A 17299-nucleotide genomic window follows, 5' to 3' on the forward strand; every position below is an offset into this window, starting at 1 on the left:
ATACTGACGATAATTTTAGAATACAAATACTCAATCACTGTTTAATATAATGTTAATCATATGAGGTTTTGTAAAAACAGTTTGCAAAAAGGAGATTACTCACATTGTTGTCTTAAGGTTTTCCTTAAGGATTTCCTGGTGATTATCTATTAAGTACACAAATGCACACGCGTTAGTATAATAACCCAATATTTACATTAGTAATACCCTCCCCGAGACGGCATTCCAATGACTACGTCGGGCAGAACCTCGACAGCTGTTACGGAACCCTGGATCCATCGGGCAGCGTATCTAATACGTAACCGGGGTTATGATACTTACAACGAGGCAGGGATTCGCTAATTAGGGGGTATAATGCCCGCTATTACTTCAAATATTCAGAATTTTAGAGAGAAAGTTGATTGTGGGACGAATTGTGAACTGAGGCCAACGACTTCTATATATAGTGCTGATCTCGGACTCCTTCGTGGCCCGCGTAAGCCGAAGGATGATCCTTCGCGGCCCGCGACATAGGGTTGTAGGGCCTAGCTATGACCGGTCATCACTAATAGGCTCGACATATTGACGACACGTGGCAGCACCGGGTGCAGCCTGATCGCTTAACTGTCGCGCCCCGCGTAGGCCAAAGGCCAAGCCTTCACGGCCCGCGAGCGACCTTAAAACTTGATTTTTATTTATTTTTTAATTATGTAAGGGTATTTGGGCTCGGTTTTCGCATATGGGGTGTATTTTAAGACATATAGGGACACTTTAAATATATTAGGGGCGTCAAAAATTATTTAGGAGGGTTGTTATAGGTATACCCTTAGGAGTGCTTTTGTGATCCCAATGATGTCAAAGTTGTCTCGGTTTGGTTACTTACTTATGGCACCTATGTTAGGGTGATAGCTACACACTGATAGATCCTTAAACTCCATGGATGCTAATAACATGCTAAGATTTCATTACTGGATTACAAGTATTACATTCCATACGATAACAATAACTACATGAACTCGCTCAACTTTTGTTGACTTTTTAAAATTAAATGTATTTTAGGAAACAAGACTTGAGCCAGTGATAGACCACGGGAAACGGGAATGACATGACAACGAATGCCTTCGAGGATTTTCTTTTATACCCCAACCTCGTATGGGTATATAGGGGACAAGACCTCAACATGCTTTTATGACTAAAACAATCTTTGGTACGAAGTGCTATGTAACTCAATAACTATATTTTGGATAACCTTGTGAACTTGTTGGAACTTGGAATCTCCTTTTGGGAACTTGTAAACTTTTGTTGCAAATCAATACATATGGCAACGTTGTTGACTTATATTTGTTTACACGATTGGATGCAATGATTACCTTTCATAAGTCACACGCAATACGCGGTGTGACAGGAGTGTTGTTTTTAGTGTTATTTGGGAACTTGTAAACTTTTGTTGCAAATCAATACATATGGCATCGTTGTTGACTTATATTTGTTTACACGATTGGATGCAATGATTACCTTTCATAAGTCACACGCAATACGCGGTGTGACAGGAGTGTTGTTTTTAGTGTTATTAGGTACAACCGTTTTTTATTTACATTTTCCCAACGGATTATACCTAATACCACTTTTACAAAAATCATATTCATCCTCCCCAGTTTCTTTATTTTTTTTTTGATCGGTTTTGGTACCATATGATCTAGCTTTAAAGACGGGACAACAAAACCTTTCAATTTATTTTCCAAATCCTCAGTTTTTTATTAGCAATCTCAACATCTTGTTCAAGTTGAGTTATTTTCTCAAAATGTAGGTTTATTGTAATTTGTTATTCAAAATAATTTTTAATTAAAACCAATTTTCCATTTTCTAAAATTTTTATTTGATTTTTCAAATCATTTTCTATTTTTCTAAAATTCAGTTTTAAATTTTTATTTTCTAATGCCAAACTCTCCGCATCTTTCAAATGTTTGACATTTTCTGATCTAATTTTATCGCATTTTAAGCACAATGGTTTAGAACATGAAGCCTCGTTAGTAGATATAACTGATTCTTTGACTACACTGTTCTTCACCACCATCTTTTCTCTTTCTAACTTTAGCCTTAAAGCTTTCTTCTTTTTAACTTCTTCTATCTTTGATTCAGTCTTATTAATCAAATCATATTCATTATACTCATACGAATCGTTCTTTATTCTCCTCGGTACTTCATCCCAATCTGATGATAACGTTTCTGTTAATTTCTCATTCTTTTTTTCAGGGGTTTTATAGACACCTAATTTATTCATTTCTTTCAATAATTTTCTATATCTATCTAACCCTTCTTCTATCGTTTCATCTTCTTTAATTTTAAACTTTTCAAATCTATCTCTTATATTCTCTTGATTTTTGTACCTTTGATAATCACTTTCCGACCTTTTAACAAATTTTGTCAACCAAACAATTTTTAACTCGCTTAATCGGCCTAAATTCTTTCGTGTGAATGAAAAACTTTTCGTGCAGATTAGTCTCTTTCGTGCGAATGAGACTGATTCACGTGAAGGTACTTACTTTCGTGCGAAGGAAAACAGATTTGTAAAAAAGAAATCTCCCCCGTGCGGATGAGGCAATTCAAACGAATGAACCACTTTCGTGCGAACGAGCCCACTTTCGTGCGAATGTAGCTCTCATTCGTGCGAATGAAAATTTTCAAAAAACAACTCTACTTTCGTGCGAATGTACTAGGTTTGTGCGGACAAGCTCTAATCCATGCGAACAAATACCTCCGTACGAAGATAAAAAATCTGGTTTTTCTCATTTTTTGAGAATTTCGACATGAAAACGTTTGAATTTTAAGCTGCTTTTTCAATATGCTGTTCAAAAATGCATTTTTCACAATCCTTGGAAAAATAAGTCCAGATTAACCGTAAAAATTATGAAAAATAAGAAAATGTGTAGAAAGAATGTTCAAATTGTCTAAGTCTTTGTTTCTATAGATATCAGCCTCCTGCTCTGATACCACTTGTAGGTCCGGGTTTCAGATCGTTCGATTATGTCTCGGTGATATCTAAACCTAAGTTTGATGTGCGGAATCCATCAGAAATAGAAATAGGTAGAAACACTAGTTTTCACAATTTTCTATGTTTTATAAACAATTCACAGTTCTGGTACAAATTTGACAGCGCTTCGCCTCACAATTCGTCACACCCACATCTGATCACCTAGTCCACACGTTTATTTATAGACATGTTTACATCCATGCGGACTTAGTAAGTTACATTCGTACGGACCAACACCATTACATTCGTACGAACCAACTGCTCATCCGTGCGGATGAGCTACATCCGTGCAGGTGTATTCCTTCGTACGGATGAGCTAGTTTTAAATACCAAACTTATATTCGACGCTATCTATCCCTATTTTAACAAGACGTAGGCAACAGACATATGCATCAACACATTTACTTTACCATAGAGAATAGTTGATTTCACATCTAAATAATATACTTTGAATCCCTTCCAAGATGCGAAGGCTAAGAATATTCTGATAGCTTCAAGCCTTGCAATCGGAGGATATACTTTGGTAAAATCAATACCTTCCTGCTGACAGAATCCCTACACAACTAACCTGGCTTTGTGTACAACCACTCCTCTATCATCTCGTTTGCACTTGAAAACCCACTTCGTGTTAATTTTCTTGTGATTATCTGGTAGGTCTACAAGCTTCCATACTCCTAATTTCTCAAATTGTTGTAATTCTTCTTGTATCGCATTGACAAAGCTTTCCTCGGTTAACGCTTCCTTATAGTTCTTCGGTTCTACATGAGAAATAAAACATTTATATGAGAACAGATTTTGGAAATCAACAACCTTTGAGTAAAAACAACTTAATCCTTGATTGATTAGATTTCTTGTTTGTATGCCACTTTGTAGATCATCAAGAATATTCTCCGATGGATGATAAGATAGAGACCGGGGCATTACTTAGATTTAAACAATAACCGACGGTTCTAGGTTTTTCACGTTATGTTTAGCATCACTCAAACCAACAACCGGTGCACTACTTTGAATTTCAGGATCATTTTGTTGAGCCTCCTGATGATTATCGAAGATTGGTTCAACATCAGATATTGACCCATTGTCTTCGTTATAAGTAGTTTCATTGGTCACAACTTGGGTCGTCATCATTTTGATTTACATCTTGTACGAGTATTTGAGTACTTGTTCCAGCTTCTGCATCATGATTGCTTGGACCTGCTCCGTCATTAGTTGAACCAAATTGTGTCAGTTTGACACAATTGGTCTTGGCACTTAATCTGGAGCCAAAATCTACTACAGTTGATACAACGTTGCAAGTTCTTCATCAGTCGGCTCAGTAGGTAGATTGAATGATTTCCAGAGACTCTCATAATCAAACATCCATGCATCACTGGGTTTCTGTGTAGGTGTCGTATAATTTTAGCAATCGACATATTAAGCGTAATCCTATTGATGTTTGGTAAATACACTCCTTTCAATGGAATAGCATATCCAACAAAGAATCCCTCGAGTGATTTAGCTCCAAACTTTCCCTCTGGATCAATTACCGTACACGGTGACCCGAATGGCTCCAGCCATTTCAAATTGGGTTTCATTTTGCGTAATAATTCGAAACATGTCTTCCCAAACTTCTTGACTGTTAATACTCGATTAAGCGTATAACATGTTGATGCAATAGCTTCATTCCAAAAGCTCACGAGTAACTTTGAGTTAGCTAGCATTGTCCGAGCCGTCTCTATCAATGTGTGATTCTTCCGTTCAGCAACTCCATTTTGCTGTGGCGTGTAAGGTGCACTCAACTTATGAAGAATGCATTTTTCACTACAGTAATCATTCATCTTTTTGTTCTTGAATTTTGTACCATTGTCGCTTCTTATTCCACGAATTGGCAGATTGTATAGATTTTCAATCTTTTTGAACATGATCATCAAGCAATCGAACGTCTCATCCTTAGATTCTAAGAACATTACCGAGGAGAATCTTGAGTAATCATCAATAACTACGAGGCAATAAAGATCTCCCATAACACTTTTGACATTCACCGGACCATATAGATCCATGTGAAGCCTCTCCAACAGTAACTTGATAGAGTTGAACAATTTAATTGGATGTGACTTTTTCTGCTGCTTTCCTTTTTGCAACTTATGCAATCATCACTCAAATTGAAACTTTTGATGTTCACACCTTCTACAAGATTGTTATGAACCAAGTTATTCAATTTTCTCATATTAATATATGACCCATCACAGTAATAACTCATTTCAGCAAATCGTTTTTCATTGTTCCACAGATACCGAGAATTCTTTCTATTTTATGGTACCTCATTTCTATCATTCTTAAATTGCGTAGCAATGCTCTAAACAAGTTTTAGTGTTTGAGTAACTAAATTCATGCTTTCATTTATTGGAAGCTCTTGGTTAGAAAAATTCTTTTGTTTTGAAAATTGCTTGTTTTTTTCCCAAACCTTTCTTAACATTTGATTTATCACTTTTAACAGATTCAGTTTCAACCAAATCATTTTCAAACTCTTTTTCTAACACAACAGTACAAACTTCTTCATCACATTCAGAACTTCTTTCTAATCTCTCATACGACCAAATCGACGGCTTCGAGTAAAATTTCATTAGGATCAACCACCAGTGGAGTTTTTACTTCCACATTCATGACTTTGTCAACACCCTCCGGAGATTTCTTAGAGTAATTACTTCATATCGGAGGTGGACATTTATTATACCCGATTCCTCGATTACCATTTCCATAGATATCTTCCACAGTTTCTTCATCTTTACCCGTAGGTTTGGGAAGTATATAATCTAGGACATGAGAAGCAGCCGCATAACTAGTCAATTTTTATCAATCCACTCTGATTCAATCTTTATTTTCTGCATTTCCTTTTTAGCTCAGCCATCTCATCGAGATATTTATCAATAGCATTTTGTTTGTCTAAAACAATGGCTTTTAACATAGAAATGGTTTTCCAATCTTTACTGATTATTTCTTGAAATTCTTTTCCAACCTTTTGAAGCTTGTTGTATGCCTCTTGAAGTTTATTAAGATCGGCCAACAAATTATTAGTATCCTTATCAATACAAGGAATGAAGCATTTTAAACAATTAAAAGATGTTGTTTGTTCATTTTTTAACTTCAGCTGTAGCTTCTAATGACACAGATTTTATCGAATCTTTTACCAAATCATTTTTAGTTTCCTTGTTAAACTCAATCCTCAAATCAGATGACATCTCTGAATTTACCTCTTTTAATTGAGCCATTAAACCTTTCTGAGCCATATCCTCCGACGATTTAGTATTAATCTCATTCACGTTCATCGCCTCGACTACTTTTTATGTAGTCTTTTATTTATTATAAATATAAAAAAAACTATTTTATGTAGTCATATTAAGGTAGCGTTTAGTATGCAGGAATGAAAGGTGGAATGGAATAGACCATTGAGAGAGAAGAAGAAAATAGTGTTTGGTTGGTCGATGGAATTGAATCGCCCATTCCAAAATGCATTCCATTCCTTCAAAATCATTTCATCCCCCCCCCTGTTTTTTTTCCATTCCATTCCATCTTCACCCTTCATTAACAACACCACAACCCACTACTGTTGGCACCACCCATCATCACTGTCATCCGCCGCCGTCACCCACCTTCGCCGCCACCCGCCACCGCCGTCACCCGCCATCGTCGTTGCCGCCACCCACCCCCATCCCCGCCATCCACCGTTGTCGTTGCCACATCCGATCACCGCCACCACCCACCTTCGATCATCGTTGCCACCATTGCCGTTGCCACCTCCGATCACCGCCGCCGTCGCCACCCACCTCCGCCATCGTTATCAACCACCACCACCACCGCTACCACCTCTGACCACTGCCGCCACCCACCTTTGCCGTCACCCACCACCACCGCTGTCACCACCCGTCGCCGTGTCCAAGCGCCGCCGTATCCACCCACCACCACCGCTACAACTGCTACCTAGCACCACCCACCATCGCCGCCCATCATTGACCACCGCCATCCGAGTTTATTCCTTCGTCTTTCCCGCATACCAAACAACAAAAAGTAATGGTTTATTCCATTCTCACATGGTAACCAAACAAGACATGGAATGGTAATGATCAATTCCATTACCTCATCCATTCCATTACCTCATCCATTTCATTCCCCCGTCCATTCCATTACCCCATACCAAACAGACTTCTCGTTTCTTAGAATAGAATGCATTATAATTTTATATTTTAAGCAAACTGCTTTTCATACTTATTTTGACTTTATATATATTTCTTTAATATTCAACCAATCTTAGTAACTAGGTTATACCCCCTATATTACACAATTAAATTAGTAAAACTTAGTTTTATTATTTTAATTTTAAATATATGGTATCATAAAAAGCATAAGAGGAAAATAAAATCAGAACTCTTAAAATTAGAAAAACAGAAACAAAACGGTTAATCAAAACTTTATTAAAAATGGTAAAATTTAAATAATAAGAAATGTGTGAGGTTGATGAAAACGAAATAAGAAATGTATTAATTGTAGTATTGAAAAAGAAATCGGGTAAGTTTAAAACGGGTAAGAATCCATATGTAAGTTAAATGGGTATACAATTTAGGCAAAAAACAAAAATTAAGAAGGCCTAAAGTTGTGTCATATGTCCCCTAAGATTTTTGTTTATTAGGTTTTGGTATAAGTTATAATAAATATATGATAATATAGAAATAAAGATAGAATAGAGATAGGTTAACTTTTTTTTTAACGCCATTTAGGTGCCACATCACTTACTTTTCTCTATATCACTTTACCTTATATCAAGGAAATAGTTTAATTCCCTTAACTTTATTTTTTTAATGTGTTGAGTGTAGAAACTTTTAGGGTATGTTTGGCAAAAGTAGCTGGTGGCTAGTGGCTGGAAGCTGGTAATTGATGGTTGGTAGCTGGTAGCTATAGTTGGTAGCTAGTAGCTGTAGTTTTTTAGATATATTTAGTGTTTGGCAGAGTAGCTGGAGTTTTTAATAAAATGTATAAAATGACCAAAATGAACATAACTAAAAATTTAAAAAGTTTGTGCGTTAAAAAGTTCATTATGTTTAGAGGTTAAAAGAGTCATTTTTCCCTAAAAGCTTGTAGCTCCTTCTAAACGCTACTAGTAGAAGCGTTCAACCAAAAGCTTCAAGCTCCTAACTTAAAAGCTTCAAGCTTCTTCAACCAAATAAGGCTTTTTATTGAGTAGAAGTTTTTTCTTAAAAGCTTAAAGCTAGAAGCTCCTAAAAGCTCCATACCAAACATACCCTTAATGGTTTGGGTGTTAAAAAGGAAAATAAATTAAGACAATCTCTTAACATCATTTTAACATGTTAACATATAATCTCTTTAACACCCCTTAACACCAGAAGAGAGTGGTTTGCAATGCCGTTTAACATGTTATGTGATCGTTAACACCCTAGATGTTAAGGTACGCCCCATGGCTTTAGAGATTATATAAAAATTTAGCATTTATATTTCTATATTTGTAGGAAATAAAAATCAATACTTGGATTAAAGTTAGTGTAAAGGATAAAGGTGGAAGAATGATTTTGGTAGTTTATCATTCACAAGATTGTCCATCGATCTTATATAAGGGCAAATCACAAAAGTGAAACTCAGAAACTCAATTCGCGACATAAGTAACATCTTCAATACATAAGTATGTAACAATCTTACATTGATATTCTTTCCTTCAATTCCATTTAGAATGTGCTCCATATTTAAATGCCGAGTTTGCTTAGCTTTACATTCGATGTTTTTAATCAATGGAATAGAAAATATAATTGTATGTAAAACTAATAGCTAACTGGAATAGAAAATTTACATTCAATGTTTACATTTGGGGCATGTTTGGGTAAGCTTTTTGAAACAACTTATTGACTTATTGGCTTTTTGAAAAGTCATAAGCTCTAAAATGATGTTTGGCAAAGAGGGTGTATGTGAGGGCAAAAAGCCATTAAGTCAATAAGTCACAAAATCCTGACTTTTCCAAGAAGCCAATAAGTCAATAAGTTCTTTCTAAAAGCTTACCCAAACATGCCCTTGATGTTCGTAAAATTGATAGCTAACTCCCACGCGATTGTAGGAGCAGTGGCGGGCGCCACTCTTATCCTTCGTCCCTGTGTAGGAGGTGTCTAAATACAGGAGGTGATCAGCATAACATGCAGCAATAAAAGCTTAGTTGGCAAAACTACTACACCTATAAAGAAAACTCCAAATTTTGGCTATAACCACCAGGTTATTCCGATCAGGTTTTAACCTGACAATTAACCATCTAATTTGGATGGTCAAGATCAATCGCAAAACTGTTATTTTTGGCAAAAAGAGCAGTTGCTTCGCGGCGAAATCAATAAATATATCAATTAAAAAACCACGATATATAACTAAATTTAAATATGTTGAAACCATATCAGGATGCATAATTATGTTTACTGTTAAATACAACTAGTATTAAGCGCCCTCGCGTTACGGCGGGGCATAGACCGTGCCAAGTAGCACTAGTGCTACACAATTACAAGCGACCAACAACACCGGAAAAGCTCGTAAAAACAAAATAAATAAAAAGGAAAAAATAACACCGAATGAAAAACATATGTAAAATCGTTGAACCACGTATGCTAGTTGCGATATGTTAATGCGAAAAAATTAGACCGAAATGTAAAAATAGAAAAGAGTAACTAAGTCGATCTAAAACCACGCGCGTTGCGACGAACCTGTCAAACAGGGAAAATAAACGCATTGTGACGGTCTTGTCAAATGGGAAAAAATAGTCAAAAAAAACTTTGAAATCCACTCGTACGTTACGGCATGTTTACCCACAAAATTAGAACGAAACGTAAAACAAAAAATTTGCAAAAAATGAAAAATACGTGGATCAAAGTTGAAAATAAAAATATTGGGGTTAAATTACAAAAGATGAAAAGTTTTACGTAAAAAGTAAAAAAAAAACAAAAAAATTAAAATGCAAACAATGTAAAGCATTGGGTTAGAAGTGAAAAATTAGAATTTTTTTTTTTTTTGAAAGACTCCCTATGCATGAAGTACGTTCCATGAAGCATAAACATTATGAAAATTTATAATATGGTAATGCATTATCTATATATTATCTATATATTAAATAACCAATACAATGAACAGTAATTTAAACATATTACAATATACTAAAATATTATATACAATTTTTTTATATTTTTATTATTTTAATTATCTATATATTAAATAACCAATGCAATGAACAGTAATTTAAACATTATCTATATATTAAATAACCAATGCAATGAACAGTAATTTAAACATATTACAATATACTAAAATATTATATACAATTTTTTTTTATATTTTTATTATTTTAATATTATAATAATTATTATTTTCTTTACTTTTTAAGTTTGGTGGCAATGAGTTTTTGTAACAAAAATACTTATCTATATATTAAATAACCAATGCAATGAACAGTAATTTAAACATATTATAATATAGAGTTAATTACACAAATGAGTCCTGTAGTTTATACTTAATTTCGCCTTTGGGTACTAACTTTATTTTTTAACAGGTTTCGGTTCTATGGTTTCAATTTTGTAACACCTTTGGGTACTAATACCAAAATTAGTTAATTAATGACTAAAATACCCTTGCATTTTTTTAAGTTTATCAGTGTAACACATTTGGGTACTAACACCTAATTTTATTTAAGTTTAAATCAATTTTACAAAATCTATTTTTTTTTATTTTCATCTTTTTATTATATCTCTTAATTAACATAAACTCTATTTATTTTTTTTATTTTCATATTTTTATTAAATTTCTTATTTAACATCAAATCTATTTGTTACACCAGTATTTTTTTTAAATAAAATCTACTAGCTATATAGTTTTATGTAAATTAAATTTCTTACTCGTTTTAAATAATGTAAACCTTACTCGTTTTCAATTTTGGATTGAAATGATTGATAATAATAAATACTATCTTACTCGTTTTAACTCGTTTTTCTTTTCATTTACATTTTACTATTTTAGAAATATATTTAATTTACATAAAATTATATAGCTAGATATTTTAGATAAAACTGTATAGCTAGGTATTGTAGATAAAACTAAAAAAATTTAATCCTTTTTTAACTCGTTTTTTGTAAAAAATATATTTAATTACATAAAACTATAGAGCTAGTAGATTTTACTGGTGCAACTAGTAGATTTTATGTAAATTAAATATCTTTCTAAAATAGTAAAATGTAAATGAACAAAAAAACAAGTTAAAAATGGCTTAATTTTTTTACATGAAAGATATTTATTATTATTATTATCAATCATATATATCCGAAATTGAAAACAAGTAAGGTTTACATTATTTAAAACTAGTAAGAAATTTAATTTACGTAAAACTATATAGCTAGTAGATTTTATTTAAAAAAATCTATTTAAAAAATACTGGTGTAACAAGTAGATTTTATGTTAAATAAGAAATTTAATAAAAATATGAAAATAAAAAAATAAATAGACTTTATGTTAATTAAGAGATATAATAAAAAGATGAAAATATAAAAAATAAATATATTTTGTAAAATTGATTTAAACTTAAATAAAATTAGGTGTTAGTACCCAAATATGTTACATTAATAAACTTAAAAAAATGCAAGGGTATTTTAGTCATTAATTAACTAATTTTGGTGTTAGTACCCAAAGGTGTTACAAAATTGAAACCATAGAACCTAAATCTGTTAAAAAATAAAGTTAGTACCCAAAGGCGAAATTAGGTATAAACCACAGGACCTATTTGTGTAATTAACTCTATAATATACTAAAATATTATAGACAGTTTTTTTATATTTTTATTATTTTAATATTATAATAATTATTATTTTCTTTACTTTTTAAGTTTGGTGGCAATCAGTACTTGTATCAAAAATACGGGTTCGTTATCGGTACATGAAGGTAAAAACCAGCACCAGCCTGGTATATAAAACGCCAGAAGTTGGCGAACCGGTACCAGGAACGCCAAACGTCAGTACCGAACTGGTACTTAGGATCTTTCGGTTCAGGAAATTCGGTACCGGTACCCATTACTATTTGTTCATCTCTGACTACGGGTTTCTACCGAACAACATCATTACCATACAACTTTTTAGTTGATTTTCTTTTGGTTATTTTTTAGTGTTTTTTTCTACATTTTTTTATTCTTGTCAGCGGTTCCGTGTGCAACGCGCTCGTAGTAATTTTAAACACATATAAACACAGACTAAATAACAAAAGAAGTTCGCCGCAACGCGGCAATAGTTTTTATAACTAGTTTTATTAAGTATTATTGTAAAATACAAAAATATAATGATAAGATTCTTTTTTTCTTAAACCATTCTTATATTATTATTTGTTATAGGTAAGATTGAGAAATTTCTAAACCATTCTTATATTATTAATTTGTTATAGGTGAGATTGAGAAAAAGTAAGAAAAATTTTCACGTGGCATTTAATGAAATTGTTTATTAGTATAGATTAATTAATTATCCGGTTAATGGCCGTTAAAATATGGTTAATCCATATTAATATGGACAAACTAAGTATAAAACGGATAAAACAATAAAACTATTAAATAAAAATACGAACTTGACCGTTTGTAGAATCAAAAACAGTAACATCCTTTGGCCATTTAAAGGCTCTTACAACCTCTTAGCATAAGCATTTTGTATGTAACTTCACAACCAACCTCTTAACCTTTATTATCACCACCGGAAGAAAAAATGGACTTCATATCCATCGTACTTTATGTTATACTCCCTCTGTTAACCACGTTCCTTCTCTCCGGTCTCCGGTGGAAAAAACCTCTCCCGCCGGGTCCGAAAGGTTGGCCCATCATTGGCAACATGCTGATGATGAACCAACTCACACACCATGGTCTCGCCAATCTGGCTGAGACCTACGGTGGTATACTTCACCTCAAGATGGGTTTCAGACATACCGTCGCGGTCTCTTCTCCAGAGATCGCGCGACAAGTGCTCCAAGTCCAAGATAACATATTTTCCAACCGTCCAGCCACCATCGCCATCGCATACCTAACGTATGACCGTCAAGACATGGCGTTCGCTAACTACGGCCCGTTTTGGCGGCAGATGCGAAAGCTTTGTGTCATGAAGCTTTTCAGCCGCAAACGGGTCGAGTCATGGGACTCTGTCCGCGATGAAGTTGACTCCATGATCAAAATCACCGCGGACAGCTCGGGCTCGCCAGTTAACCTAGGCGAGCTTGTGTTTGGGTTGACACATGATATTATTTACCGAGCCGCTTTTGGCTCGATTTCCCATGAAGGAAAAGAGGAATTCATTAGAATTCTACAAGAATACACCAAGCTTTTTGGTGCTTTCAACTTGGCAGATTTTATCCCGTGGTTAGGGTTTATTGACCCCGCGGGATTGAACACGCGTTTACCAAAAGCGCGTGCGGCGTTAGACGGGTTCATCGATAAAATTATAGACGAGCACTTGAAGAAGAAGAAGAAAACGGGAGATGATGCCGATAGTGATATGGTAGATGAGATGTTGGCTTTTTACTGTGAAGAAGGAAATATTAACGAAGGGGAGGATATGCAGAACGTGATAAAACTCACACGTAACAATATCAAAGCGATTATTATGGTAAGTAGTTAATTAATATTAATATATCTATATATACACGTAGAGGTAATTTTACTTTCTGTACGTGTATCGTAAGAAATGAGGAAATAATCACGCAACATATATTATAATACTACTAGCAAATATACACGTAAAGAACTCAATCTAATAATGGAATGTTAAGCTTGATAAAAAATTTTAAACAAAATCGTTTTTTTAACTATAGCAATCTTATTTTCAAATTAAACAATGAAGTATAGAAAAGGTATACGTGTGCTGTTTCAAAAATGCTTAAATTAGATCGATAAACAAATAAACAATTATGGCTTTTGCTTTTATTTTCTATCGAGTTTAGTTGGTATGCTTTGCACACAATTTGGATGTTAATTATGGCTTTTTCTTTAAGAACGTTAAATATTACGAGAACTGTGAAAAAAAAAAACCTAACAAAATCAATATTCTTTTTAGGGATAACTTTGTAGAATAGTAACCAAGTCTCAAAAGTGTTCCAATTAGGTCACTCAAGTTTCAAAAGTGTTCCAATCAGGTCACTCAACATTTATTCTTCATTAAAATTAAGGGTTTTTTCATCTATTTCATAGGTAACCGTGGTGATGTGAATTTTGTTTCTTTTTTCTCTTTTATTTGATGCTAACGCCGAGTGATGACGTGGATTGTAATTTGTTTTTTTAATTTTTAATGTAATTAAATGGTTTTTATTTTTAATAAATATAATTTCATATATTAAAATAATTCGACCCCAGCATCTTATGCTTCATTTTTTTCTTGACACGTGGAAAAAAAGGCATGGCTCGATTTGAATGTTAAGTTATCTAATTGTGACAAAAACGACACCAGTGACCTAATTAGAACACTTTTAAAACTTTCATCAATCTTTTTTTTTATCAAAATATTTTTCATTCATATTTGCCAAGTTACATCAAAACAAAAGGTAGACGGGCAACAAACTGTGCCGCCACCCCTTTCTGAATGGCAAACCCTAATCTGTCAAAGACAAAATCTTGTCCCCTTAGTTACTATTCTATGAAATTTTCTTTTTTTTTATTACAAACTTTATTATAGTTAAAATACAATATTAAAAAAAGAATTTACGCTTTAAATAATTATCTTTTCTCTCAAAATCACTCTTAATAAAATTTTTACGCACGTGTAAATACAATAAATTTACACATGTGTGTATGGTAAACTTAAATTTTCTTTATTTCCGAACACATATAAATTTAATTTTATAATATTATATTCGAAAAATAATAATGAGTGTAAAAAGAAATTTTGAAATTGAAATGTTTTTGGCCAAATTTTTGCAGTTCTCACGATTCTCCCGCAATATTTTAATAAAATAATATTTATTCAGTGTACTTGTATATATTAGTTTAATAATTGACGTGTGACATGATGATTATATATTTTAACTTGCAGACAATGATATATTTATTTATGCTTAGTATTCACGAAATATTGCCCTTGATATTAATTTGATTTGCTGGACTAATATTTACTGAAAATGGTATAACTGATCGATGATGTTAAGAAAGATACATGCTTGTATAATATTTCTTTATATCTGCCATATATATGTTTTCTTATGTAATTAACTAATTATTTAATTTTTGGGTGCTAGTGTGTGTATTTTTAAAATAAATATCAGATTTATATAAATGTAAGACCTAGGGTCTCGATCACATCGTGTCTTTGCAACACTGGTTTCAGCTAACACGCCATTAAAAACAATTATTTAGTGGTGACAACTCGCAAAAGAATGATTTTTACCCAATTCTTTTTAAATTATATAGGGTGTTTTTATATTTTACTTCTGTGGATTAAATAGTCTAAAACTATACAAATGTTCATATTTGATACTTTAATTCCAAATATAATATTTCGTGTTAGGTGAAGGCGTGAAGCAGCAAAACCGGACAAATATGATTTAGGTCGCTGGGATTTATGGATATGGATGGAACTTTAAATAATTCCTTGAATGTGAATATTTTAATACAATAATTATACTTTCATTGACTTTTAGGACAACCATACAAGTTTAATTTTTAGTATTTGACAGAAAAATAATTTAATAGGGGGTTTTAAATTAAATCTTATATACATATTTTTTTTAAGAAGAAGAACAAAATTGATCAGTTGCTAAACTTACTATATAAGTTAATAGCATTTTCAATTTTTAAATTATAAAAGAAAGAAAGACATAAATTAAACGAAAGAGGGAAATCATAGTTACTAAGAATTAACTTCTATAATATAAATATTTATTATGTCTTTTAAGATTTTTTATGAAGAATTAACCTCTTTAAACTATGGTTATAGGATGTGATGTTTGGTGGCACCGAAACTGTGGCTTCTGCTATTGAATGGGCTTTGACCGAGTTAATGCACACCCCTGAGTCCCTCAAACGCGTACAACAAGAGCTTGCCGATGTCGTAGGCCTTGATCGCCGAGTCGAAGAATCCGATTTCGAAAAGCTCACCTACTTCAAATGTGTCATCAAAGAAGTACTTCGTCTTCACCCTCCAATCCCACTCCTCCTACATCAATCTTCTTCAGACACGGAGGTAGCTGGCTACCATATCCCTAAGGGTACGCGTGTCATGGTTAATGTATATGCAGTTAACCGTGACAAGAGTGCTTGGGAGGATCCCAACACATTCAACCCCTTACGTTTCTTGCAAAATGGCGCTCCGGACTTTAAAGGGAGCAACTATGAGTTTATTCCCTTTGGGTCTGGACGTAGATCATGTCCTGGGATGCAACTTGGATTGTACGCATTGGAGATGGCGGTAGCTCACCTCCTCCACTCGTTCACATGGCAGTTGCCAGATGGAATGAAACCAAGTGAGATCGATATGACAGATGTGTTTGGACTCACGGCGCCAAAAGCGATTCGGCTTGTTGCGGTGCCAACTCCACGTCTCTTGTGCCCATTGTATTAGAAATTGGTCAAGTTGGTGAGTGCAAAAAGTGTGCAAAGAATATTAATATTGTAAGTTTTATTTTTTATTTTTTTTTACTTTTCTTGTTATAATATTATTTTGCTTAAAATAAAACACTTATTTTCATGTGCATGTTGAAATTTAAACTCCTTGTATTTTGTGTTCATAGTGAATTTTGATTTTCGTACAAAGAAGATAACATATTGTTTTCAAATTTGGTGCACTAAGATATTTATATATGTTCTAATTAAAGTTATTTCTCTTTAAAAAAATAATAATAAGATTCCTAAACATTGTAAACCACTAAGTTAACATGGACTAACAAAACACAAATTTTACTTTTAGCTACTTCATATACCATTTGAAGATAAAAAGTGTAAAAATGGTTTATGTGGTTTGTAAAAGTTGTATGTTTAATCCTTAATTTATTAAAACTACAATGGTGATTCCTGATGTTTAACGTTTATAGCGTAGGTAGTCCTGATTTTTTTTTCTTTGAACGGCAAATTTCTTTTATTCTCTGATATTTATGAGACTTGAATCCAAAACCTCTCACTCCCAAGGTGTTTAAAGGCTTTTATTTTTTCCAATGGACCACGACCCCATTAGTAGATGGTCCTGACTTGGATGGACGTTAAGTGACCCAGTTAAATTTTGTCTTAGGGTGGGACCCACCTCCATCTCCTTCTCATCATTATCATCATTCACCATC

General features: G+C 33.3%; 1 protein-coding gene across 1 annotated transcript; it reads left to right on the forward strand.

The window, feature by feature from the left end:
• The first annotated feature begins 12689 nt into the window (after nt 1-12689).
• Nucleotides 12690-16753, forward strand: LOC110911962 (cytochrome P450 84A1). Its single transcript, XM_022156624.2, has 2 exons — nt 12690-13644; nt 15964-16753. The coding sequence occupies exons 1-2, from the start codon at nt 12754-12756 to the stop codon at nt 16585-16587; spliced, it is 1515 nt and encodes a 504-aa protein (XP_022012316.1). The 5' UTR covers nt 12690-12753; the 3' UTR covers nt 16588-16753.
• Nucleotides 16754-17299: the final 546 nt, after the last annotated feature.

The sequence above is a fragment of the Helianthus annuus genome, chromosome 15 (assembly GCF_002127325.2).
Source record: "Helianthus annuus cultivar XRQ/B chromosome 15, HanXRQr2.0-SUNRISE, whole genome shotgun sequence".
In the NCBI taxonomy this organism is placed as follows: domain Eukaryota; kingdom Viridiplantae; phylum Streptophyta; class Magnoliopsida; order Asterales; family Asteraceae; genus Helianthus; species Helianthus annuus.